The sequence below is a fragment of the Saccopteryx bilineata genome, chromosome 7 (genome assembly GCF_036850765.1).
Source record: "Saccopteryx bilineata isolate mSacBil1 chromosome 7, mSacBil1_pri_phased_curated, whole genome shotgun sequence".
Lineage (NCBI taxonomy): Eukaryota > Metazoa > Chordata > Mammalia > Chiroptera > Emballonuridae > Saccopteryx > Saccopteryx bilineata.
The window spans coordinates 68,261,459-68,289,083 of NC_089496.1; the positions used below are offsets into that span (position 1 = coordinate 68,261,459).

At 51.1% G+C, this 27,625-nt stretch overlaps 1 protein-coding gene across 3 annotated transcripts in view; it reads left to right on the top strand.

Annotated features, from left to right (window-relative positions):
• Window positions 1-27,625, top strand: part of AGBL1 (AGBL carboxypeptidase 1) — an 837,820-nt gene that overhangs the window by 116,860 nt on the left and 693,335 nt on the right. For all 3 annotated transcript variants that reach the window (XM_066239188.1, XM_066239190.1, XM_066239189.1), the window contains exons 7-12: window positions 11,929-12,137; window positions 16,747-16,912; window positions 18,034-18,101; window positions 23,366-23,482; window positions 24,515-25,095; window positions 27,205-27,288. In XM_066239188.1, coding sequence (XP_066095285.1) covers window positions 11,929-12,137; window positions 16,747-16,912; window positions 18,034-18,101; window positions 23,366-23,482; window positions 24,515-25,095; window positions 27,205-27,288 — 1,225 coding nt within the window. The remainder of the gene's footprint in view (window positions 1-11,928; window positions 12,138-16,746; window positions 16,913-18,033; window positions 18,102-23,365; window positions 23,483-24,514; window positions 25,096-27,204; window positions 27,289-27,625) is intronic.

Consider the following 27,625-nt stretch of genomic DNA (forward strand, 5'->3'; position numbering starts at 1 on the left):
GATGAGAACATTCCAGCTGTGTTTCAATAAGATGCGGTGAGCATTGGAGGGACGCAGAAGTCCTAGGGGCCAAATAGGAGGCGTTGCTGGCCAGTCCAGAGGACTGCAGGGGTCACAAGTGAGAGGCATCGAAGGAAAATGAGGAAGCTCCAGGCTCAGCGTTCTGATTACATAGCAGTGTGCTATCGGTCGACGTGGGCAGCGGGCAGCAGCAATGCGGCCGGCGCTCTGCTCGTTCCCTTGCTCCATGCGCACGCAGGGTCCGGGGCCAGCACGCAGCACGGAGCACGCAGCACGCAGGGTCCAGAGGCAGCACGCAGCACGCAGGGTCCGGAGGCAGCACGCAGCACGCAGCACGCAGGGTCCAGAGGCAGCACGCAGGGTCTGGAGGCAGCACGCAGCACGCAGGGTCTGGAGGCAGCACGCAGCACGCAGGGTCTGGAGGCAGCACGCAGCACGCAGGGTCTGGAGGCAGCACGCAGCACGCAGCACGCAGCACGCAGGGTCCGGAGGCAGCACGCAGCACGCACCACGCACAGACAGGCAGGCGATGTCTGCAGCCCCGTGCCAGTTGGTTTCCCTGTGGTCCTCATCATGTGTCCGTGCTCTGGCCGGAAGCAGGCAACGCCATCGACAGACGGGTGTCTCACATGTTGAGGAGCAGAGAAAGGCAGGTGGGGAAAGGCTCGGTTGGTCGGTCTCCTTCCTGGTATAAATCCCGGCTTTCTTTACGTGTCGTCCTCTGGTGAGTCAACAGTGGGAATGGCCGGGTAGAACCGGGTGGAAGGTTTTCTGCAGGGACTCAGAAGGGATGGTGGTTTGCACTGGGGCTTAGCAGTGTGTTTTTCCCTAGAAAACTAGGAAATTTAGGTGTAGGTAAAGATGATCTTTACGAGGGGCTTTCTTGCAGAGATGTGGAAAACATACCACAAAAGTGAAGAGGGAGAACCTTTCGGCCTGACACACTTCGGGCTTCTGCTCCACCTGCTGTGATGGACGGCAAAGTGGTGCAGGTCACACGTCCGTCCGTCCGTTCGCGGCTCCCCCTCCCTTTCTTTACCTGGCTTCCCTCCCAGCTCCTGTCCTTTGCCCTCACCAAGACGAGGCCTTCCCACTTGTCACACTCTTGAGATTTCTAGAGAGTCTGTCCCAAGATCTCTGCATCCTGATTCCTTCCTGTCATTCAGGTCTCAACGGGTCTTCTTCCCGGACCACCCACTCTGAAGTAGCCAGTCCACATAGTCACTCTAGCATCCCTGTTTTATTCTCACTAAAGCACTTGTCACTATCTGAAATTGCCTAATTTTTTTCTTTGTGTGTGTGCTCATCTGGATCTGCAGTTCCCCCACTTCCTCGTGGGAATACCAGCCCGCTAACAGCAGAGACTTTGCCTATCTTACTCCCTCTTGTATCCCCAGGGTCTACGGTAGTACCTGGCACACGCTAGCACACAGTAGTTGCTAAGTGAGTGTTTTTTGAATGAACTGGCGGTGGTGCCTGGAATTTGGGTGGATGAGCATGGTCTGGGTTGATAATTTCGTATGTGTCTCGCCACAGCAGGACCAAGTGTTTCTGTTTATTTGCATATGCAGAGCAAACCTCTTAAGTGATCATTCTTGCTGGGAAACAGCTCATTTTAGAGACTTTTCAAACTAACACTTTTTAAAAATCCACATTTTTTTTCAAATCTAACATGTTATTGACTTTATAATGCCCATACCCCCATTTTTGAGAGAGAGACAGAGAGAGATGAGAAGCATCAATTCTTTGTTGAGGCATCTTAGTTGTTCATTGATTGCTTTTCATATGTGCCTTGATGGGAGGGGGCTACAGCAGAGCTAATGACCCCTTGCTCAAGCCAGCGACCTTGAGCTCAAGTCAACGACCTTGAAATCATGTCCATAATCCTGCACTCAAGCCAGGGACTCCATGCTCAAGCTGGCAAGCCTGCATTCAAGCTGACGAACCTGTACTCAAGCCGATGACCTCCGGGTTTCAAACTGGGGACCTCAGTGTCCCAGGTTGATGCTCCATCCACTGTGCCACCACCAGTTAGGCTAAGATGCCCCATTTTTTATGTGCCATTAAGAGTGGAAAAACATTGCCGGTCATAACAGAAACACCGTCGCTGGTAAGAAGCACCTTCATTTTGGAAATGTTAAATGTGAAAAACACATGGCTTAGAATCAGTAAGGTACAAGATGTGACTGACTCATTACCTGGGCTGCAGAGTGCGGAATCGGAGGAGGTGGAGCCCAGAGGATGCGACATTGCAGCCTGATGCCCTCCCTTGGACACAGGCTCCTCTGAGAACTGGACATAGAGCTGGGGTGTGCAGGGGAGGAAAAAGATGGGGTTTTGGAGGCACTTCTGAGAGTGGAGAAATGTCTATGGTTTGGGAATGTGTCAGTGGAAAGGTACTTAAAGGACTTGGTGATTTAAAAAAAAAACAAAACCAAAATGTAAATGAGTCTAGATTTAAAACTGCTCTGAAGGATGGAGCGTCTCTTAGCCTGTTCAGCCTCTCTTTCCAGAGCTTAGGAAAAACATCTTTAATTTTATGAAGGCAGTCACTGGGAAAACAAGATTTGCCTGAAACCTGAATTTGCTTTATAGCCACGTTCCCTGAAATGCATCTATTCTACAAAGAGGGGGGGAAGAAAACATACCTGCAAGCTAATTCTATATCATTATTCTTATTTGAGCTAATAACAATTGCATATAATTTCCATTACCAGTGACATTAAGATTAGTTATATGTCAGCACGTAGATGGCTGCCGTTCCTTTGTGGGTGGGCCGCGGCTGCAGCGGCTGGAGAGGGGCCCAGGGAGGGCTGAGTCACCCCCGCCTTCCGACCGCATTACACTTGCGTTCGGGACCCACTTCTGGGCTTGGGTGTCTGGATGCCTCTTACTCATCCCCTCCAATGACTGGAAGAACCATAGGCCATTTATTTTAACTTTCAAGGCTTCTTGAGTTTCCTATTAAAAATCAACCCTTGCCCTGGCTGGATGCTCAGTTGGTTAGAGCATCATCCTAAAGCACAGAGGTTGCTGGTTCAATACTCGGTCAGGGCACGCACAGGAGCAGATCGATGTTCCTGTCTCTCTCCCTCTCTCTCTCTACTTCCTCTCTTGCCAAAATCAATCAATAATAATAAAAAAATTAAAAGATCAACCCTCACCACAATTTTTGGGGCCTGGGAGGGAGGGAGGGGCGGAGAAAATGGACGAGGGAGGTTGAGCGGAGGGATGACCCAGGTGAAGTTTGGCTGAAAGTGTCTCCCGCCAAAGCCCCTGAGGTTTATGTCTCCACTGGCTTTGTCTCCAGTAGCCTCTCAGAACTCTTCCTGAAAAAGCCAGTTCCCTTGCTAACAGGCCAAGGTCTTTATCTGGGTGGACAGCAGTGCATACTGCCCTAACCAGCGGCAAGAGCTTGGGGAACAACAACCTGGGATATCGGCTTGGAGGCAGCTGCGGGTGCCCTTTGACTCCTAGAGGCGCCACTTATAAGCTCCGCGGACTTTGGTTAATTTCTCTCCCTGTCTTCATTTGTAAAAGTAGAAAAATAAGGCTTATCTCAAAGCTTTTCCATGAGATAAATGAGATAATCATGTAAAATGATTAGCCCAGCACCCAGCACACCGGAAGCCATCAGTAAATAAATGCTCCGTAACTGTAACTGGTGTTAGGCTGGCAACCAGGGCAGCTCCTTGTTCACATAACACCATCTAGAAGGCTGGATAAGTCTCCTTTGTCTAGAATATCTTTTGTATGGACTCCTGGAAAGACCACTGAAACAATCTGTTGCAAAGAGTAACAAGTATGTTGCTTCGTGAAGTTAGAGTCACCATTATCTTGATATTTAATAGCGTCTCCAAAGGCAGAGTTCAAGGGTGGAATGTTTAGAGCAGTGGTAGTCAACCTGGTCCCTACCGCCCACTAGTGGGCGTTCCAGCTTTCATGGTGGGTGGAGCGGAGCAACCAAAGTATAAATAAAAAGATTTAACTATAGTAAGTTGTTTTATAAAGATTTATTCTGCCAAACTTAGCGAAAATTGACATAAAGTACTTGGTAATTATTATTATATGCTTTAACTTGCTGTAACTCTGCTTTATAAATTTTATAGAGTAAAGTTACTTCCCTACTTTATAAATCACCATTACTGTGGAACTGGTGGGCGGTTAGAAAATTTTACTACTAACAGAGATACAAGAGTGGGCGGTAGGTATAAAAAGGTTGACTGCCCCTGGTTCAGAGTGTGGGTGCTGAAGTGGGGTCTTCAGTGGGGGGTCCTGATCGACAGCAGACAGTGTTGGTGGGATAACTGCTTAGGGCTGGGGGACACAGTGAGGAGAGCGTTTAGAAGCAAACCTTGGAGAGTAAACGGGAGTTCAATAAGCCAGTTGAGGGGTCTTCTATTCTGGGAAAGGGGCTGCTACCCTGAAAAGGATTCACTGAATTGTTGGTAGTTCACATGAGTGGATTTTCATGGTGTTGCTGAAACGAGAATGCTCTCAATCTCTCTGGGCAAGAGTTTCTTGGGCTGGCGATGTGTATGCTGTGTGTCTGAGGGTGATCTGCGTTCTGAAGAATGGAAGGGACCTGAAATCCTGTATGTACAGCATTCTTACTCAGATATGCCTTATCAAAAGCGAGGGTGGGCTATTAAACACTTAATCCTGACCCATCAAGGGGGTCTTAAGGGCCCAAACCAGTCTTGTAAAAGCGCTATATTGTATTGAGGTCCAACTGAGGTACATTTTGCCAGAGGGAACTATAAAGGTGTACCTCATGGACGCTGTCTGTAAGAACAGCTGGGATAAAGGGGGTATGATAGCTTGGATAAAGGGGGTATGATCTTTACTGTGTTTTATTGGGGTATCTGAGGACCAACAGACAGCAACATGGTAACCAGTTAGGGTATGAGGTCTATGACATTACATGGGGATTGAAGAACCTTAAAATTATAAATTTTACTTCTTTGAAAGTTTTCCTTGGACTGCTCTTACTGGTGAAAGATATGCAAAGCTAGGATGTGTTTCCATGGGGAAGGTCATTACTATTTATTGAGCACATACTTAGTGCCAGGGGGCTGTGCTAGGCATTCAATGGACTTACAAGGCTGATGCTTTAATTTTCTGTCTCTTGCTTTAATATTTGAAGATGGTAGAAATATAGTGCAGAAAGGCTAAGTCACTTCATTGCGATTACCCAAGCCAGGAAGTGATAGAGCTAGAATTCAAATTGCAGCTGCGTGACCCTGCAGTTCTTGTTCTCGCATGAGTCTGTCAAAAGGAATATGTTCATATCCTGAGCATGTGGCATGTAGTTGTCCATGATAATCGATGGGAAGTTGGGATAATAAATAGATGACAATTATAAAAGGCAACAGGTATCGAGGCATATTATATATTATGTGCTAGGCATCGAGCTGTCGGCTTTATGTGTCATCGTGTTTGATTTTCTTAATAACTCCAGGCGGGAGGGATTCTTCCTCATTGCTTTTCAGACAAAGATCGAGGGATGGGGCTGTGAGGTAACACGCTCAGGGTCGTGCAGCTGGAAGGTGCAGGGCTCAGGGCCATGTGCATGGCCTCCAGGAAGGACGCTGGCTGCTGTAGCCCGCCCACCCGCCCATGGAGCAGGCTTAGCAAGGCTTTGAAGGGCACCTGAGCCCCTGAGCCTGCTAAAGGCGACCCGCAGAGGTCCGCACGAGTGGGCACGCCCCCTTCCCAGAGCTGTGGCTCTTCGAGCGTCCAGCTCCTGACTCCACTGCAGGTTCCCACAGCTCCTCAGAGTTCATTGTAGAAAATGTGAGGGAGAAAAGCCACAAAAAATCCCAAATCAGATCTAATAGCTCTAAAGCAAATAGAACACCCCCCCCCAATCCTCCTCTGCCATAGGTACTATGGATATCTTGAAATACTCCCTTCCAGGTTTTTTTTTTCTTTTTACCTGATTGTAAAGGTAAAAGGGGGCTCAATCATATTTCAGACTGAGAATGAGCTACAGACGGACCCTGGGAGGATACTTACTACTGGAGAGGGAGGTAGAAATAGTAGATGGTAAGAGGGTCAGTCGGAGGTGGGGACAAGCGTGAGTTCATGGATTCGCCAAAGGAAAGCTGACCAGATGAGACGTCAGCAGGGTGCCCCTAGGGCGGGGCTGTGCGGACAGGTCACTGAGAATGCCTGTGTGACAGAGGATTGGGGTGGCATTCTGAATGCCCTCAGAAGTCCTCCCTGTTCATCCCACCCCTATATTCTTGCTAGTTTAAGATAAACCAAATCTACTTAGGGAATTTAAAATAATAAAATTTTTATTTTTAAATTAAGAAACATGGCCCTGGCCAGTTGGTTCAGCGGTAAAGTTGTCAGCGCGGTGTGTGGAAGTTCTGGGTTTGATCCCTGGTCAGGGCACACAGGAAAAGCGACCATCTGCTTCTCTGCCCCCACTCCTCTCTCTCTCTCTCTCTCTCTCTCCCTCCCTCCCTCCCTCCCTCCTACTCCCTTTTCTCCCCTCCTCTCCCATAGCCATGGCTTGAATCGTTCGAGCAATTTGACCCCGGGCACTGAGGATGGCTCCATGGCCTTGCTTCAAGGTGCTGAAATGGCTCTGTTCCAAGCAATGGAGCTGTAGCCCCAGATGGACAGAGCATCGGCCCCTAGTGGGCTTGCCAGGTGGATCCTGGTCCAGACGCATGCGGGAGTCTGTCTCTGCCTCCTTGCCTCTCGATGATAATAGTAAAAAAGAAACAGGCCCTGGCCGGTTGGCTCAGTTGATAGAGCATAGGCCTGGCATGTGGAAGTCTTGGCTTCAATTCCCAGCCAGGGCACACAGGAGAAGCGACCATCTGCTTCTCCACCCTTCTCCTTCCCTCTTTTCTCTTTCTCTCTCTCTTCTCCTCCCGCAGCCATGGCTTGATTGGTTCAAGCACATAAGCCCTGGCCCCAGGCACTAAGGATGGCTCTGAGGAGCCTCTGCCCCAAGCACAAAAACTAGCTCAGTTGCATTGGCCACAGATGGAGTTACTGGGTGGATCCCAGTTGGGGCTCATGTGGGAGTCTGTCTCTGTAATCTCCCCTCCTCTCACTTGGGAAAGAAGAAAAAAAAAAAAAGGAAACAGGATTTTCCCCCCAAGAAAATCTTAGGAGGAAGCCATCTACGTAAGCAAACTAAAGGGCAGCCGGTCTGTTTTGAAAAGAATTGGGGGACTGGGAGCCCCCTTCCGCCCCTATCCCTGAGCTCACCCCAGACAATGTTTGAAACATCACGTTTTTCCTTCACTGTCTGGGTTCCCTTGGAGAAGCGTGTTTTCTGCTCAGACCTTCCAGAATTCCTCCAAGGAGCTGACCGCAGTGACCCTCGTTCCATCCTCTGGCTTCTCTCTCCGTGTGTTCTTCCTCAGTGTGATGAATCTCCTCTGGTTAGATTTTAGACGAGTGTGGACTTTTCCAAACGCCTGGAGCTGGAGCCGTTCTCGAGGAGGACTGACTGGGTGGGGCAGTGGGCGGCAGAGCAGAGGAGCAGCTCTTTTAGGCAGTATTAGTAAACATGAAAGCTTATTGAGGATTACTAGGAAATCATGAATAAGGTCATTTTGATCTGATAAGGGTTTTTTTTCTCTCAGAAAATTAAAGATTTTTCCCTCCTATTATCCCCTCTTACTCCCTAAAAGCATGAAGGTCATTAGGATAACACCCTTAAACAGATAAAAGGCAGACGTCCTAACCGCCCGCTGCCCACGGGGCCCCTGGGCACTGTGTTTGCCATTCTGGTATCTTTTCAGCAGACGATTCTTTCCTTTAATACCTCCTACTTAATCCTCAATTTTCTTCTAAGCATCAGATATTGGGCAGGCTGAAACCTCATTCCGGCAGTAAAGAGCTCATGAGTGCTCTGTGGCCGGGACTGGCCAAGGAGAGAAAGATTTTTTGATACAGAAGAATAATTCATTAGAGGAAGTAATGAAGGCAATTTAAACCTTCCACAAACATATCACCCAGTGAATAAAGCTCATCACTCTCGGTTCGGGGCCATGGCTGAGTGAAACGTTGAAGAAGGCGAAAAGAAAAAACCCCACTGAAAAAATGGGTCAAAAATCTCAGTGCGGATCAGTCAAGCCTGACAATTTAGAATTTGACAAACAAGCAGGGGCAAAAAATTTGTTAATTTTACGAGAAAACCCTTCCAGCATAAAGCACTGAATTTTTATGTTATTATTTTCTTTTTTCATTCATGAGCACTTACATGGTCTGAGGGAAAAATCTGACTTTGAGCTGAAATTTGTGCTTCTCCAATTACAGCTCAGGGGATCGCTCTTAAACCCACTCAGCCAGAGGCATTATTGTCAGAGAACCAGTGTGAACAGATTGGATAATGGAGAACTCCAGTGATGGGCGGGGCAGAGCTGCAAGGATTGGGCATTGGTGCCGAGAGTGAGAGCCGCTGGGTCCCGTCCTGCAGACTGGAATCTCCCCGTCGGTCCAGGCTGAAGGGGCGCAGCACCCTGGAGCTCGAGGGTTTCACAGGACCGGGGGCGGGTACTAGCTGTCTCTTAGACTACTCCCCCGCCCTGTGATTCTCCAAAGAGAACTTCAACTCTATCTTAGGAAAATTATGAAATAATCCACTTATCCCATGAGATGGGTCTCACGAGAGGTCTCAACCACAATCATTCAGCTAACAAAGGGAAATCAATCATTGTGTTAAAGATGTTAAAGAGGTGAAGGAACCCTGACAGGTGACAGCAGCTCTCCGCCAGGTGTCAGAAAGCCCGCTCCACATCATCCCGCTGGGCGCCTTCCCACCTCTACCTGCACTCTGCAGTGCCCGGCTCCTCACCACCCTCCACCCTCTCCCTGCACTCTGCAGTGCCCGGCTCCTCACCACCCTCCACCCTCTCCCTGCACTCTGCAGTGCCCGGCTCCTCACTCACCACCCTCCACCCTCTCCCTGCACTCTGCAGTGCCCGGCTCCTCATTCACCACCCTCCACCCTCTCCCTGCACTCTGCAGTGCCCGGCTCCTCACTCACCACCCTCCACCCTCTCCCTGCACTCTGCAGTGCCCGGCTCCTCATTCACCACCCTCCACCCTCTCCCTGCACTCTGCAGTGCCCGGCTCCTCACTCACCACCCTCCACCCTCTCCCTGCACTCTGCAGTGCCCGGCTCCTCACCACCCTCCACCCTCTCCCTGCACTCTGCAGTGCCCGGCTCCTCACTCACCACCCTCCACCCTCTCCCTGCACTCTGCAGTGCCCGGCTCCTCACCACCCTCCACCCTCTCCCTGCACTCTGCAGTGCCCGGCTCCTCACTCACTCACCCTCCACCCTCTCCCTGCACTCTGCAGTGCCCGGCTCCTCACCACCCTCCACCCTCTCCCTGCACTCTGCAGTGCCCGGCTCCTCACTCACTCACCCTCCACCCTCTCCCTGCACTCTGCAGTGCCCGGCTCCTCACCACCCTCCACCCTCTCCCTGCACTCTGCAGTGCCCGGCTCCTCACCACCCTCCACCCTCTCCCTGCACTCTGCAGTGCCCGGCTCCTCACCACCCTCCACCCTCTCCCTGCACTCTGCAGTGCCCGGCTCCTCACCACCCTCCACCCTCTCCCTGCACTCTGCAGTGCCCGGCTCCTCACCACCCTCCACCCTCTCCCTGCACTCTGCAGTGCCCGGCTCCTCACTCACCACCCTCCACCCTCTCCCTGCACTCTGCAGTGCCCGGCTCCTCACCACCCTCCACCCTCTCCCTGCACTCTGCAGTGCCCGGCTCCTCACCACCCACCACCCTCTCCCTGCACGCGGCAGTGCCCGGCTCCTCACTCACCACCCTCCACCCTCTCCCTGCACTCTGCAGTGCCCGGCACCTCACCACCCTCCACCCTCTCCCTGCACTCTGCAGTGCCCGGCTCCTCACTCACCACCCTCCACCCTCTCCCTGCACTCTGCAGTGCCCGGCTCCTCACTCACCACCCTCCACCCTCTCCCTGCACTCTGCAGTGCCCGGCTCCTCACTCACTCACCCTCCACCCTCTCCCTGCACTCTGCAGTGCCCGGCTCCTCACCACCCTCCACCCTCTCCCTGCACTCTGCAGTGCCCGGCTCCTCACCACCCTCCACCCTCTCCCTGCACTCTGCAGTGCCCGGCTCCTCACCACCCTCCACCCTCTCCCTGCACTCTGCAGTGCCCGGCTCCTCACCACCCTCCACCCTCTGCCTGCACTCTGCAGTGCCCGGCTCCTCACCACCCTCCACCCTCTCCCTGCACTCTGCAGTGCCCGGCTCCTCACCACCCTCCACCCTCTCCCTGCACTCTGCAGTGCCCGGCTCCTCACTCACCCTCCACCCTCTCCCTGCACTCTGCAGTGCCCGGCTTCTCACTCACCACCCTCCACCCTCTCCCTGCACTCTGCAGTGCCCGGCTCCTCACCACCCTCCACCCTCTCCCTGCACTCTGCAGTGCCCGGCTCCTCACCACCCTCCACCCTCTCCCTGCACTCTGCAGTGCCCGGCTCCTCACCACCCTCCACCCTCTCCCTGCACTCTGCAGTGCCCGGCTCCTCACTCACCACCCTCCACCCTCTCCCTGCACTCTGCAGTGCCCGGCTCCTCACCACCCTCCACCCTCTCCCTGCACTCTGCAGTGCCCGGCTCCTCACTCACCACCCTCCACCCTCTCCCTGCACTCTGCAGTGCCCGGCTCCTCACCACCCTCCACCCTCTCCCTGCACTCTGCAGTGCCCGGCTCCTCACCACCCTCCACCCTCTCCCTGCACTCTGCAGTGCCCGGCTCCTCACTCACTCACCCTCCACCCTCTCCCTGAACTCTGCAGTGCCTGGCTCCTCACCACCCTCCATTCCCTTGCTGGGCAGCCTGGACTGCGGAGAATTCCTTCGTTGAACTGCCTCAATCCCCTGATATCCATTAACGGGCTTCCATCCTCTGGAGGAAAAACACGCGATGGCTGTCTTACACGTGACGGCCTTTCTAGTGTTCCATCTCACTCAGTGTCTTTTCCTTCCCGACAGAAACCTTACAGTTTGCTCAACCCAGGGACATGTCCTAAGTCCACTGTGACGTATGGAAGAATGGAAACCAGTTTCTCTTCCTCTTCCTTTCTTTCTCCATACATGACTATAATTTTTTTCTAAAGAATAAGTTTCATTTTCACACTCCAATTCTAAATTTCCTAAAAACAATGATACTCTCTCCCATAACCACTGTTTATCAAAATCTAACATACATTGATGCAATACTACCAGATAATCTCCAGGCCTCGTTCAAATTTTATCAATTACCTTTAGAATTTCTTAAAAAATTTATTTATTAGTTTGAGAGAGAAAGGAAGGGAGAGAGAGACAGACAAGCAGAAATGTCAGCTTGTTTCTGTACGTGCCCTGGAGTTGAACCCGCGACCTTGGTGTATCGGATGATGTTCTTATCCAGCTGGGCTCCCCAGTCAGGTTATCAATTGCAAGGGTGGAAAACATGCTTTGTGGCCCAGGATATAAGTTATAATTAGGTATTGTTCTTAAGTGTCATGTTTTTTTAGTCTCCCTTAGCTCAATTCCTCAATCCTTTTTTTTTTTTCTCCTGCCTTTCATGGTCTTGACACTTTAGAAAGGTGTAGATCAGGTATTTTGCAGCATGTCCCTCGTTTGGGGTTTGCCAGGTTTTCTCCTGGTTGAATTCAGCGCACGCATTTTGGGCAGGAATGCTGTCTTAGTGACGCTGTGCCTCATGTCTGGTGCAGCACTTTGATCATGCGACTGAGGTGACAGCTGCCAGTTTTCTTCACTGGAAAGTTATTATTATTCCCCCTCTAATTAACAAGTATTTTTGGGGGGTACACTGGGACATCTGCAGGCAGGTGCCCCCAGGAGAGCCGGTGACTGACATCCCGTTTCCCCTGGTTGCAGAGTCAAACAGCCGCAGGGCGGTGAACAGAGGCTACGTCACCAGCTTGCTCCGGCTGCACCAGGACTGGCACGGCCACGACACGGCCAACGCGTTCGTGCTGATCCGCCGGGCACTGCTGCTCTGCCTCAAGCACATCGCTGCCCTCCGGTCGGGCAGGGAGGCCTTCCTGGCGGCTCAGGGCATGGAGATCCTCTTCAGCACCACACAGGTAATCGGCGTTGGGCTCGCCTCTGCGTTGGCCGACCGCTGAAGGTCGCCATTTAAGAGTCATCCCTAACAGAGCCGGGGAAACCGCAGTACGCTCCTTGCTGCCTGCTAGGGGCAGGTGCTCGGGACTCAAAGCCTCACTGCTTCACTCACACATGCATCGGTTCATCTCCTCAGTATTTATTTACCGGGTACACACTATGGTGCAATGGTTAAGAGTTGGCTTTCAAGCTAGAGATCCTGGGTTCGAGTCCAGCCCCAGTGCCTACAGCTGTCAAACTGTAAAGCTACCCAAAGTCTCTGGGCCTCGAGTTTCTTCTTCTCCTCTTCCCCTTTCTCCTCCTTCTTCTTTTCCTTCTTCTGCCTCCCCCTCCCCCTCTCCCTCCTGTCCTCCTCCTCTCCCTCCTACTTTCCTTTTCTTCCTCCTCTTCTACCTCCTCCACCTCCTGCTCCTCCTTCTTTAAATAGAAGTGATAAAATTTGGTTGTTAGCCCTGGCCAGTTGATTTAGTGGTAGAGTGTCGGCCTGGCATATGGATGTACTGGGTTTGATTCCCAGTCAGGGCACACAGGAGAAGTGACCATCTGCTTCTCCCCTCCTCCTTCCCCTTTTTTTTCTCTCTCTCTCTCTTCTCTCTCTCTTCTCTCTCTCTCTCTCTCTCTCTCTCTCTCTCTCTTCTCTCTCTCGCTCCTCCCTCTCTCTCTCTCTCTCTCCCCCTCCCACAGCCATGGCTTGATTGGTTTGAGTGCATCAGCCCCAGGCACTGAGGATGGCTCTGTGGAGCTTCCACCTCAGGTGCTAAAAATAACTCAGTTGTAAGCGTGGCCCAGGTGGGCAGAGCACTGGCCCCAGGTAGGGGTTGCCAGGTGGATCCTTGTCAGGACACATGAAAGAATCTGTCTCTCTATCTCCCCTCCTCTCACTTGGAAAAAGAAGAAAAAAAAATCTGGTTGTTGTGTGGCCTAAGGAAGTAAATGTAGAAAATGCCTTGTGCTTAGCAAAGTGCTTGCCATGACATAACTTCTTTCTCAGTGTGCGCATAATAATATCGGAATAATTAGCACTGTGGAACCTGGTGGGGAATGGGACCCACAAGACCCCTGATCCTGTGGGGCAAACATTCCAGTGGGAGAGTCGGTCACAAAGAAAGCAAAGAATTCCACGAGGCAGATAATTTCATATGGCTCTGAGAAATCGATCAGGTGAGGTCAGAGGTCTGCAGTGGCGTGGGGGTGGGGAGAAGGTGCTCTATGACAGGCCAGTCTGAGCTTGTGACAGCTCAGCTGAGACCCGAGTTGCCGAAGGAGCGGGCCGTGGCCGGCTGCAGAGGAAGAGTTTTCCAGGCACAGGGAACACCACCTGCATGATCCGCTACCTGCCTGCACCCTCGTGGAGTATGTGTTCAGGGTTTCCCAGATTTCAACCCAAATAACAAATTCCTTCATTTCCCCTGCTGAGGGCTAATGGAAACACCACTGTGCGAGGTGACACACACCCTCTCTGTCAGTGATGTGACCCTCGCCCCAGCATCCGCTACCTGCTCACCCCCCTCTTCCTGGGCTCCAGGCAGCCATGTTTCATGCCCATTATGTTTTTTGCTGTCTGTTGTCCTATTAGTAAATCTCTGTTCGCCCTCCATCGTCCTCTTTGCCTTTCTCTGGACGACCCCCGGTCTGCCTCTACCTGAGTACGTCCGAGGTAATGGAGCAGTTGATGAGGGTGTTGCTTCCCATCTATGGTGTCTACAGACATTTCCTATTAAAAATAAAAAACAAAACAGCTGTCCCTCCTCTAAATGATCACAGTTCCGGCTGCACACCGACATCTAGCATTCCATCTGCAGTCACCCCGGGTTTCTCTCCACCGTCGCAGCTTTCAGAGCGTCTCAGTCACGAAATAGCACGTTCTGTCCCACCGGAGGAGGAAGTGCTGTGAATTTGTCCCGGTCTCCCCGTGCTCTGCAAGCCCGTTGCCCCAAAGCTCTGCTCTCTCCCAGTCCTAGTGCGACACCCCTGCACTGCCCACGCCTCACAGCCCCCAACTCCAGCTCACGTGTTTCCGCCAGTGCCCCTGCCCTCTGTGTTTTTGGCTGTTTGTCTAGTGTTAAAAAACAAAACAAAACGATGAAAAGGGCAATAAAGGAAGAAGAAGGTGACCCCAGAAGTCCACGTCTATGGGAAGAAGAGGGTGGAGAAAGTGCCAAGGGCGGCCCAGGCCTGGCAGCGGCCGTGCACCCAGGGGCGGGGTCTCAGAAGCAGGTCCGGGAAGGCCTGGACTGCCCACCCCCGGAAGCACACGGGTGCGTGCCACGCCTCCAGAGACTGTGGGGGGTGGAGGCAGAACCTGCCCCTGGTGGCCGGGCCTCCCAGGCCCTGGCTGTGGACGCAGGGACCATTGCAGCCTGTCCCCCCCCCCCCACTCCCCTCTCCCACCAGTGTGGGGCTCGCGAGTCAGCGTGGGAACCCTGGATCTGGTCGTGTCATCTCAGTGGCTGTTGCACATTCGCTGTGGCTGCTGCTGCTGCTGCAGCTGATGGTGATGATGATGATGACGATGATGACAACGGTGATGATGATGGTGGTGGTAACAGTGACTGAAGGAGAGGGAGGAGAGATTGATACTGTGCGCTTACCATGGCCTGGGGCTGGCCTAACAGTTTACACAGACCCTCTGATTTCAACACGTGCAAGGGTCTGACAGCAGCGGTCTCACTCGGTCCCTGCCTCTGTCCCCTGCACCTGCGGCTCTCCAACTAAAGCATGCGTCAGTCACCGGAGGCTGTGAGGGCCCTGGTCTCAGAGCGCAAGAGTCCGCATTTGTAACGGGGTCCTGCATGGTGCTGATGCCGCTGGTCTGGGAATCACACTTTGAAAGCTGCTGTCCTGAACTGTTTTTATTGGTGTTTCTGACGTGACTGCAAACCTCCTGGGCAGGAGAGTGGCTGGGAAAGGACTCTTTCCGAGTCCCTCCCACAGCCTTTGTCCATCATATTGTTCTTTGCCTTCCTGCTGAGGCTACTGCTTGCAGGGTCTCTGTCTCTCAGTGACCCCACCTCTCGGTTTCCTGGGTCACATTCTTGCACGGAACCGCTAAGCATCCGTCCCATGCTGAGAGGGTCAGGTTGTCCGTAGTGCAACGAGGGTGCTGTGTGATGTCATGGGGTCTCGTTGGAGCCGATGAGGAAGCAGGCAGAGGAGGACAGTTGGACTGTAAGGTTAACAGAGAGCCCCTGAGAGGATGCCCTGAAACTATCTGAGATAGTTAGGAATTTAGAGAAAGGGGTCATCACAGATTGGCTCTCTACCCCTATGATTGGCGCTTGGCACATGACCTGTGATCGGCCGTCTGCCTCTCCTCTCTTCCTCCTCCCCTGTCATTCTCTCCTCTTCCGGAGGCTGATACTTTTCACTAAGTGCTTGAAATCATCTGACTCATTCCAGCGGCTGAAATAGCCTCAATTAATTTATTTTCTGCTGTTGGTTCAGGACAGCTGCTTGGTACCAGTTGAGCACACAGAAGGGGAGACAGCGTTCTTGATTATATATATTAAGACATTTCTGTTTTGAAAGGTGGCTTACTTTGATCATAGCTCAGAGTCATGTGGGTAGCTTGAATTTATGGCTTAGTTGGAATTTATGGCTTCATTTCTATTCAATGTTTTTTCTTTGCATTCTTCCACGCAGAGCTACCTATAATACGGGCCCAAAGACCCCGTAGTGTGACCTCACCATAGTCACTCTGCTCTGTGGCAAGCTCTCAGCCTCCTCCGTATCTACTACCATGACTTTTCGGCCTCAGAGCTTTCCAGAAACTCCTAGGATTATCAGACTGCAGGCTTACACTCCTCACTTTCTGGGCCACATCAGTAGTAGACAAAACACTTCCCAAGAGACGGAAGAGAACGACCAGAGAGAGAACCAAGCTCCTCTGAGCTCCCTCTCCCTCAATGCAGGAAACTCACTCTCCCATTTTCCAGTGTCTGCAAAGGAGCCTCCTGTCATGTTCCATCAATATCAAAATGTTCCATCTGCAAAAGCCAAGTTTTCTTTGTTTTGGGTGGGTTCTGAGAGGGGTCAATACTGTGGGCTTTGCCAAGAGGCCTGTTACTCAATGTAGGTGCTTGGGATTCACTTAGTCCCTTCTTCTGACTCCATAACTCATCCTTTCCTCTCTGTTTTTTTCTCTGGATGGCCACTGGGAGAGAAAAGTACGACTTCCCTCAGCGGACGGGAGCTGCTCATTCTCTAATCTGGGCGATCATTTACAGTGGCACCTGGGTCGCCAAACGAGACACCCCCCTCCCTCCCCCCAGCCGTCCGGGACCATGTGTCCTCTCAGGGGGGCGTCCCTTGGAAGACCCAGGTTTACAGTCAGACTCAGTTTATTTCCATGGCAAAGGACTGTGAAAAGAGAAAGAAAAACTCCATTTATACACCGGGCCAGATTCTACACGAGACCGAATGCGACACGGCGACGTTCACATTAGACATTCTGCATGCGGAGTGTTTACTGTCTAGGTCGCCGATGTGTCATTTGTCACCTGAAATACTGTCACAACAAAGGGACACGACACAAGACGCTGTGTCTGACATAATCTTCCCTTTGTTCAGAACGCTCTGGACGATAGAAGCTTGGAACCCGTCATCTCCGTCGCGCTTCAGGTCCTGAGGCAGTGCTACCCGAAGAGTCCCCTGCCCCTGGTGGCGGCCAGCAGTGCCTACGCCTTCCCGGCCCGCGGGAGCCTCCCCTCAGAGCCGCCGCGCGTTCCTGCTGAAGGTAAAGTCCACGGGTGTCTCTGAGCTACGCAACAAGTGGTTACATTTTGGTAATATTTCAGATGAATGTAGAAGAAAGGACAGTCGGTTCTTTTACTGGCCAACTGTGATTGGCCAATAACCTCATTAGAAACATGTATGTAAAAGCAAGGTTTTCATATCCTGAGTGATCAGATACCAAGCTCTCTTATTTTGTCTGTAATTATTGACTGTTGCCACTTTGCCTGGTAGCTGGTGAAGGCCTGCACAGTGATCTCAGCTAATTAAAAAGAAACAAATCTATTTACAATCCCATGATCCAGTCCCTCCACTGGACTGACTGCTACTGGAATTAATTTCCCCTAAGGATAAAATTGAAATAAAACTTTTGCTACTTAAAACCTCATGCTAGTCATATTAGAATACAGGCAGTCCCTGGGTTAGGGATGAGATAGGTTCTGTAGGTTTGAAGATGTTTAAGTATTTATATGCAGAGAAAGGTAAAAATAAATACTATGTTAGGACAAACATCCAAGTTGTATTTGATAGGTAAATATACCTGTCCCAGCTTACCTACAATTTCAACTTAAGAACAAACCTACAGACCCTATCTCGTCTGTAACCCAGGGACTGCCTGTATTTGACTTCAAGACTGTTGTTAGAAGAGCCCAGAGCTTTCCAATCCCGTCCTCCTTCCAAGAAACAGACTTTTCTGGAAGTGTCACTTTGCTGTACCAGCCCAGGGTGTGTCTGTGGACTCTGGTTTTAAATAAATTCCTTCACAGAAAAATTAGGGAGTCAATCAAGGGGCACCAGACTTTGCACCTAGGTGATCTCTATCCTGTGGCAATGTTGGCACCATAAGTTCTTCTGCATTGGGTGGGGGAGGCCAGAAGGGCACTCCTGGGTCATTTCGTTCTGCACACACTTTGCACTCGATGTTGGACAGCAGTTGGACGTCACGATAGAGTGCTCTCGCGGGCCTGTATGCACACGCTTCCACACGCCTTAAATAAGCCCTGGGACATGTTGGGATATCGGGCACTTAGTCACGAGCTCCTTATTTGTGAGAGGGAGAAGGGCTAACCCAAATGCAAGAGCAAGGGGAAGCCTCACGCAATGCCCCTCTTCTTCCCCACCCAGAGGATTTCGAGGATGAGGGCGATGAGGAAGAGGACAAAGACTCCGACTCTGAAGATGCGAAGGAGGAAGTAGGTGCCCCAGCTCTCGCTGCTAATGGTCTCCACGCCCGCGTCGGACCAGGGACTACTTCACTTTCTCTAGTTAGCTCAGACCAGGGCGAAGGTTGAGGACTCAGGTTTGTGTGGCCACCTCCGTGCTGGACAGATGGTTGTGCTCAGTCAGTCACAGCTGTCCCTTTCGGTTTCCAGAGAGTTTCACTTTGGGATGCCCGCGCAGTATGTCATTGTAAAGTCAGAGGCTGCCCGTTACGAAGACACTTTATATTTTATCACTATGAGCCTTACAGGGGACACTTAAGTGCTTAGGGTTAGGTGTATTTAATGTGTGAATGACATTCAGGCAAAGGGACCACAGAAAGATTTTCTAGTAGACTTTTTCTAGTAGATCTTCCCAGCCTCCCCACATCCCCCTCCCTATGCTGGCTTTGCGGGACCGATGCATTGCATAGTTTCATTGACCTCGGGGTTTGTGTGGATACTGCTGCCTCGAGGTGCATTGTGCACGCCCTCCAGCCAGCAGGGAAGCGGTGCCCTTTGGCCTCTAACCCGAGGTGCATTGTGCACGCCCTCCAGCCAGCAGGGAAGCGGTACCCTTTGGCCTCTAACCCCGAGTTGCACTGTGCACGCCCTCCAGCCAGCAGGGAAGCGGTGCCCTTTGGCCTCTAACCCGAGTTGCATTGTGCACGCCCTCCAGCCAGCGGGGAAGCGGTGCCCTTTGGCCTCTAACCCGTAATGACCTATGTGAGAGAACAGAGGCCAGCAAACTTTCTACAAAATGTCAGAGGGTAATTGTTTTATGCTCCGTGGACCGCATCCCTAGCACAGCCCCTCACCTTAGCCATCAGCATGCAAAAGCAGCCACAGACGTGCATAAGGGGCGGGCGGGGCTGGGTTCCAGTCAAACCTGGCTGACACGCAGGCTGTGGGATGCCGTGTGTTGCCTGTATTTCTGGAAAAGGATTTCTCAGCGTTCGTGCTGTTGGCACTTTGACCAGCTAATTCTTTGTGGAGGGGGCTGTCTGTGCATTGTAGGATGTTTAGCAGCATCCCTGGCCTCTACCCACCAGATGCCCCCAAGTAGTGAAGCAACAGTGCCTCCAGGAAGTGCCAAACGCCCCCTGGGGAGCAGAATCGCCCGGATTGAGAACCACTGTTCTAGAATAATGGTAAAGCTGTGGTGTAATTGTGCCTTCATTTCTGTTGGTAGACATGTACTTTAACAAGCCCCTTTATGTTATACTGTCTTAATTTTGTCATCTACATAATAAGACTGAGAAGTAAATTGTACCTTTTATAACAATCCTGGGTATGAAACCTGAATTAAAAAATATCTCTGCATCTATAGATGTGTGCATGCATCCAGCTGCACATCATCCATCTGTCTACCTGCTCCCCATCCATCCACCATCCATTTCTTATCCATCCATCCATCATCTATCCATCATCCGTCCATCTTCCTTCCTTTTTCCTTCCTTCCTTCCTTCCTTCCTTCCTTCCTTCCTTCCTTCCATCCATCCATCCGTCTTCCTCTCTTCGTTTCTTCCATTTTTCTTACCTATTCACCTACCTATGCATCTAGAGAGAAGGGGTTTTTTGAGTTCTCTGTCATCACGGTCCCTCGCCTTGCTGATGACGGCAGCAGACATAAAGGCACTCCCCCTTCGGCAGGGCTCTGGGTTAAGACTGCTCTCGGCCCTCTGGTGTTCCCAGAGTTTTGTTGATAAATAGAATCATTTCTGAAGCCATCAGTAGAAAATTGGTTCTTGGCTGTAGCTTGGCAGTGCAGGACTTGGAGTCCTTGCAGAATTATTTGAATAATACCGTGCTGCCGCAGTCATTCATCAATGCCACTTTCCCTCCCCTCCTGCTCGCTCTGTGGGAACTGCACATCTAATGCAGAGTGTCAGTCACCCCTTGTATTTGGTGGGGAAGGACAGGCCGCAGCCTGTGCCTCACCTCACACAGCACGGCGGGGACAGGGGTGCTTCAGATGCCCCCCTCGTCCCCACTCTTCTTACGATGGCCGTTGGGGTGGAGTGGGACTGAGACAAACCGAAAAACCCAGGTGTGAAAGAAGGAAGCACAGGCCAGGTGGGTGAGGGCCCAGAAACCACTCACGAAAGCCCTCCAGCCGAGGAGAAGTGAGAGCCAGTGCTGTGGGCATGCGTGGGAGAGAAACGGGGAGCTTCAGAGTCAGGGCCGGCTTCTGGAGTTCGGCTCCACCAAGGGAACGCGCACTCCGGCAAGCACGTGTTTCCTCGGCGGCAGCCGCATTTGCTGCAAGAACTGGGGACCGGAAGCTGGGAATAAGTGCTTCTGGTCACAGGACTGACCCGGGATTTTAACCTGTGACCTTTGTATTTGAATCTTACCTTTTGACACAGCACATACGGACCTCGCGAGTATAATAAATATACTAAGTGAAATAAGCCAGCAGAGAAAGACAAGTGGCATATGATTTCGCTCTTATGCAGAATCTAATGAACAAAATGAACTGACAAATGAAGCAGAAACAGACTCAGATACAGAGAACAGACTGACAGCTGTCAGCGGGCCGGGGTGTTCAGGGTTCGGGCTAAAAAGAAGGTGAAGGGAGTAAAGCAAAGAAAAAATAACGTACACAGACCACGGTGGGGGGACTGCAGGAAGGATTGGGGGTGAGGAAGGTGGAGGAAGCTGAGGGGGACAGACGTGACGGAGGGGGCTTGACTTGGGGTGGTGAATGCACAATACACTCTACAGATAATGCAATGTAGAATTGTGCACCTGAGGCCTGTATAATTTTATGAACCCAAAAAATTCAAGAAAAAGTTAAAAAATAAGGCAGTAAATAAATAAATAAATTTGACTTTAAAAAAAAGGCTCAGTTTATAATTGGGACTAGTAGCTTAGAAAGAGTGATTGGAAGGAACTTTTCAGTTGTAAGGGGTCTTCAGAGTGGAAAGTTAGGTGCCCCCTTGATGGAGAACTCTGTCAACATGAGGAAGAAGCTTAACAAATACGGGATGGGCGTTGGCTGTGATTTTCCTCATGGGCGTAACCATTCGATTTGGACAACCTCTGAAGAAGAAGAGGATAAAAGAATAAGTTTAAGATCTCCCTTTCTTTCTTCTTCTTTCCTCCCTTTTACCTTTTCTATTTCTTCCAGGTGCTTTTCTGGTTGTAATCCAGCCGGAGGCAGCATGCTGTGTTTCTTAGGGTGATGGTATGATACCATCCCTAAGGAGCTCACCGTCTAGTGAACTTGGGGACCGTTGCTACCAGAGTTCAGAGCGCCATGCCCAAAAGGCTGGTGAACTCACGCCTAAGGCTTGGCAAAGTCGGTCTCAGACAGGCCCAGTGTGAGCAGGGAGGGTCAGAAAGCATGATCTGGATGAGGTGGGCCCCAGATTCCTACATGGTGAAGGACTGGGTCCTTCACCCGGTGGGTGGGTCGCGGAGAGGACACAGAGGCAGGCTTATCTCTGCGGAAATTAAAAGGGTGTTTATAAGAAACAGAGAAGCAAGTGTGAACCCTCCTAAATGCTGGAGGTTCAGAGACGGAGATCAGAATCTCGGAGGACCAGAGACGGCCTCCGTGATAACTACTCCACTCTGCTCTTGTCCTGAAAAGTCGGCCATAGACCAGACGTAAATGAATGGGTGTGGCTGTGTTCCAGTAAAACTTTATTTCCAAAATCGCAGGCCGGGACCACAGTGTGCCAACCTCTGCTCTAAAGCTGAGTTGCTCACCTGGCCACCTGCTGAATAAGTTAGGCAGGAGCTCATGGGTTACACGAGTTACATGACTCTCCTTGCTCCAGACACATCAGCCTCGCTTCCCAGTGCTTGCTGGTTGTGTTTCCACTGGTGCCAGCTTGGGGCATGGCAGAGGCTGCCTCGGAGCTGGGGGAGGCCAGGGAGACTAAGAGCGAGCTGGGATCTCCAATACAGGCTAAAGAATCTGGGCCTGATGTCTGAAAATGTTATCAAGTCAACCTCATGGATCTATTTTTCTTTTAATTTGCATTTTGGAGGAAAATTGCAGAAGATGAATGGAATATTGCATTTTTCCCCCACCCCCAGATCAGGAACATAAACATTTATTTTTCACATTTACTTGATTTAGGGAAGAATAAGCTAGATCTTTGGGACTGCCGGGGTTTTCCTTAAGCAACCGAATGGACTCCTCACACACAGGGTAGAGTTTTCTCCCCTGTTTTATTACGGAGATGACTTGATCTAGGAGAGACATGGGAAGATGAGGAGGCTGGATGGTCAGATTCCTGGTGTCCTTTCTGTGTAAGAGTCTGTAACCTTTGGAAAATACAGGCGTGTTTGGAGAAGAGTCACCATCACCGTTAAACTATTATGAAATGATGATCTAGAAGGAAAAATAAAGTCTGAGAGTCTTCAACCCAAAGAAGGAAAGATTGGTGGTGACTTGGTGAACTTTCACGTGTGGAAGGGATACAGGTGTAGTCAGAGGTGACAACCTCCGTCTCGGGCTATAAAGCTCACGACACCTGCTTCTCGAATCCTTCTCTTCATTTCCATCCTTCAGCCATCTTCTTTCTGCAGACAGACTTAACCTGCCCCTTCTGCGAGTGAGTCCTCTCCCCGAGTCTTTGCGTAGTCAGAGATGATTGTCACGTGGGTCCTCAGCAAAGCTGTGTCACCCAACCTGAGCAGCTGCCCATGCCCCAGCCTCAGTCACAGCCATGTCACCTCCTTTTGTGACTTCCATGGAGCGCATCACTGTTCAGAATCACCTTTTTAATTAATTTTCTTTCTTAATGACTGTCTCCCTTCTCTCACTAGAGGGCAGATTCCATGGGAGCACGGACCTTTCTCTGTACCATTATCAGCAAGTCTTCAGTTCTTACTGCTCATAGTAGGTGCTCATTAAACAGCTATGAAAAGAGTGGAAGGTCTAAATGACAAAGGGCCATACAGGGATAGATCTGATAGTGATGATTATACTGATGATGTGGTGATGAGATAAAAATTCTTATATATTGTACTTCTCTAGTTTATTTTATATATATTTATATTCATTTATGATGAGGGCTGATCAATACTGATATTAATATCTCTCTCTGTATTTTTTTTTTAATTTTAAAAAATACAACCTGACCTATTACCACGTCCTTTGTGTAACTAGCTAGCACTGTAATTTGGAGGCAGGGGAACCGTGTCCTAGGGTTGTGAAGGATCCCATAGATAGCCCATCCTGTTGCTCCTCGGGGTGGCTTTCTTGGTCGTAACGTGTTTGTCTGAACGTCCCCTTGCAGGATGATGACTTGGAAACAGACGTGAGCAAGCTGAGCGGCAAGCCCGGGCTCGACCGACCCGAGGAGGAGCTGGCCCAGTATGAGGCCATGTGCCTCGAGCTCTCCTGCAGCTTTGAGGTGGGACCCGCGCCCTGGTTCTGCCCGGGGAGACTGATGGTTATAGTGTGGGTTCTCTGCAGAACCCAGGGCCCAGACTGAGGCCCCCAGATGGAAAGCCTTGCTTGCCGTTAGCCACCGGCTTCTTGATCTTTCTAAGAGAGAAGCAGAAAGTTACGCAAAACTGTGGAAAAGGTGGCCAAGGTCAGGTGCCAGCGAGGGTCCTACTGTCTGACACCGGACAGCCAGGGTGGAAGGAGGGGGAGGCACACCTATGGCTGCCTGTGTGTTGTTGGCCGGGCAAGGTGCCCTGTCCCCCCATGCCAAAAAAGCAAGGGAAAACTCTGGATGGTTCCATGGTTCCCTGGTCACAGGGGGAAAGCTGGACCTGATGGCTTCCTGAGTGACGGTGGCCAGCTGACTTCGGGCTCTGCTTGTCCAGAGAGGCCAGCTGAGAGCTGACACCTGGCGATGCTAATCCTGGGGTCCGTGGCTGCTGTGGTCGCTGCCCCCGATATTTCAGACCTGCCTTTTGATCTTGCTGATTTGCCGATGGCTGTTAATAAATCATGAGTTCAGCCATATCTAATGGTCCAAGCTAAGTCGCGTGTAGAAGGGAGTTAGTGTCATCTGTTTCACTCCAGAAAGCAGAAAGGCATCAGCAGGTCAAAAGTTCAGGGGAGAAATTTCCGTTGAGTCCTGTTTGTGAACAATCAGAATGATCCTTGAATAGAAGGCACCGCCTTGGGGTGCTGTGAGGCATCTGGGATGAGTTCTTCCACCAGATGAAGTTATTGGGAGAGTTGTAGAAAGCATTCATGTAACTTATAGGATTATACGAGACCCACCAAAACCCTTACAAATGGGAGCTTCTGTGCTTCTGCCATTGATTTCACTCCTGAAGCTTGGCCTTTCGGCGGCAGCCCTTGGAAAAGCCTCCTTAACTCAGAGGACCTGTGCTTAGCCCTGGCCCAGAGAATGCGAACAGGGATCAGGTGTCCTCTCTACCTGGAAGGGGACACTGACATCTTATTTTCTGCTTTAAACCCGAAGGAGCTGGAGGCCAAACCTAGAGACGATATGAATGCTGAAGAGGCAGAGCACGCCGCCCACCACCACATTCCTGCCGCTGCGTCCCCGAAGCCGCAGCACCTGCGTAAGGACCAAAGCTCCCGGGGGCCAGAAAGAGAAGACACAGTCCGGACCCCCCTTCTGGGCATGGTGAAGAGGGGGCGGTCCACTGGGCAGCCCGCCTCCAGGAAAGGACCCGGAATGAACCCGTACCAGAACGCGCAGAGCAATGGGCTCGGGGTGGATTCTTCCGGAAATGAAATCCTTGACATTCTGGCTTTCCTCAGAGAGGACACTTGGGATGTAGACATGACTTCCTGTCCAAGGATGAGGGACTCCTTTTCAGATTCCACTGGGTCTAGAGACACTGCGGACGTCATAGACAGGCTGCTGCAGACACACCCCCAGCACGCCCCCTTCCATGACCCCCGAGTCTACCTGGCCAAAGCCAGAGGAACCAGGTCTGTGGCTGATTTCCAGACGATGGCATTTCCTGACCTCTGGGGCCACTGCCCGGCTCCCTCTCCGGAGCCCATGCTGGAGCGCAAACGTGGGATCCAAAGGTGATGGTGCTGCTGATCTGAGAGCTCTGTGTTTTTCCTCTTCTTTAATATTTTATTGGGAACGAGGGGGGGTATATACAAGAGTTCTGCTCTCTGTAGAAAAGTGAGCGTGAGTTGGGAGCATGTTCAAGCCCTTTGGGAAACTTTGCTAAACACACTATCTCGCCCATCAGCTAGGACATTTCCGAACCAGTGTGGCACCCTGGCCAGTGGCTTAGTGGATACAGAGTGTCGGCCTGGTGTATGGATATCCCAGGTTCAATTCCCGGTCAGGGCACACAAGAGAGGTGACCATACTGTTTCCCTCCCCTTCCCACTTCTCCTCCCACAGTCAGTGGCTCGATTGGTTTGAGCATGGCCTGGGTGCTGAGGATAGCTTGGTTGGACCAAACATCAATGTCAGGTGCTAAAAATAGCTCGGTACTCAAGCATCACCCCATAGTGAGCTTGCCAGTTGGATACCAGTCTGGGTGCATGTGGGATTCAGTCTCACTCTCGCTCCTCCTCTCCCAAAAATAAAAATAAAAAAGAACCGTTGTGGCATGGGGGGAGGCATGTGTTTCCTGGAAAGGAATCATTGGATGATTCTAATGCAACCCTTACCCCATACAGATTGCGGGCCACTACGCCAGGTAAGATAATCCAGTGTCAGGCTTGGAAACAGTGTGGACTCTCTGGGATCTCCCTTCTTGTTTCTTGCAGACTGGTATCTGGTCTTTTGTTAAGGAGAGGAGGTGTGGACTTTCCTCCCACAATCCCAGTTGTCTAGAACCGGGCTTGGCTTGGAGTCTGGTTTTCTGCATCACTAAGGATTGTATGAAAAAGAATGCATCCTCCTGAGGAGAGACCCTGGGTGATGGATTAGTCCCAGGATTCAGGAAAGGGAGCTTTGCCTTTGGCTCAGTAGAGTGAGATTAAAAGTGAGAATTGCTAAGGCCAAGGAAAAAATGATTTTCCCTGAAAATATAAAAATTTAGTGTGCATGCACTGAGTCAATGGAGCAGTGTGTGCACCCCAGAAAGTTTCATTAACTGATTTTCCATCTCGTTAGCAAATCGATGGTGGGTCCCAAGAGCTGCTCCCACTTGGGCTCCTTGCTGACACCGTGGCCTCGGCCCCTGCACGTTATTTGTCCCGTTCAGGTTCCTGTGGGACGCACCATAGGGCTGGCCTGGCAACAGCGTCCCGCTGGAGAGAAGAATGTCTTCCTCCTGCATCTGGGCCTCATGTGTGCCTCCCCTTCCCCTTCTCCGCCCCAGAGACCAGGATTGGAAACCCAAGGAGAAAATTAGAAAGATCCCCCAGGCTTCTCTTCTGTCTTAAATCTCCGCATATGGGTATTTCTTAGCAGATTGACCTTAGTCTCTGGAGCAGGCAGGACCCACGGCACGTAAATGATGCAGAATCCATAGGTTTACTGGAGCCTCCCAGACCTTAGGATGCAGACAGCCAGTAACCCTGACATCTCCCTGGAACTGTCTCCGTGCTGAGGACCCTCTTATTCACACAACCAGAAACCTTAACAGACCTTAGGATGCAGACAGCCAGTAACCCTGACATCTCCCTGGAACTGTCTCCATGCTGAGGACCCTCTTATTCACACAACCAGAAACCTTAACAGACCTTTAGCCCAGTGGTTTTCAACCTTTTTATACTCGGGGCGCAGTAAAATTAGGAGGATTATTTTGGGGATCTCTCAGGCAGAAATCACCCTGCATGGGCAGATTTGACCAAGTTCATAGGGTCTATAATTTTCATACGTCAGGGTGTTTAACTTTTCTGCAGAATAGCACAGAATTTCTGGCGGGCTGGTCTGTGGACCACCCTTGGCCCAAATACTCTTGACAAACTCTCCTTCAAGTCAGAGTCCTCTCACTAAAATCCGTCATCATGGCTTCCTATACTCCTCCCCTCCACGTGGCTTCATTTACTGAAAAGAGAAGGAAGGCTGAGCAGTGCCTCCCTTGCTATCTCAGCTCAAGGTGGGGCCGTTACTAAACTTTTCTCTCCCATTTCTCTGATGACTCTCAAGGCCCCTCCCAGGTGACCACAGGCCGAGTGGGGCAAGGAGTGAGGGTTCTTTAAAATGTTTCTGATTTTCCTTTTCAGGATCAAGATATTTGAGGATATCCGGAGGTTCATACAGTCTGGTGATATCATAAATAAAGTTGTCTTCAGTTTAGACGAGCCTTGGTAGGTGGTCTTGAACGTCAGTGGAGGGGGGTGGGGCAGGTGCAGTGTGGAGAAGCCCACTAATGCCCTCAGAAGGAGAGTGTTTGCCTGACCAGGCAGTGGCACAGTGGATAGAGTGTCAGACTGGGATGCGGAGGACCCAGGTTTTTTTTTTTTTTTAATTTTTTTAAATTTATTCATTTGAGAGAGAGAGAGAGAGAGAGAGAGAGACAGGGGGGAGGAGCTGGAAGCAATTACTCCCATATGTGCCTTGACCAGGCAAGCCCAGGGTTTTGAACCGGCAACCTCAGCATTTCCAGGTCGACGCTTTATCCACTGCGCCACCACAGGTCAGGCC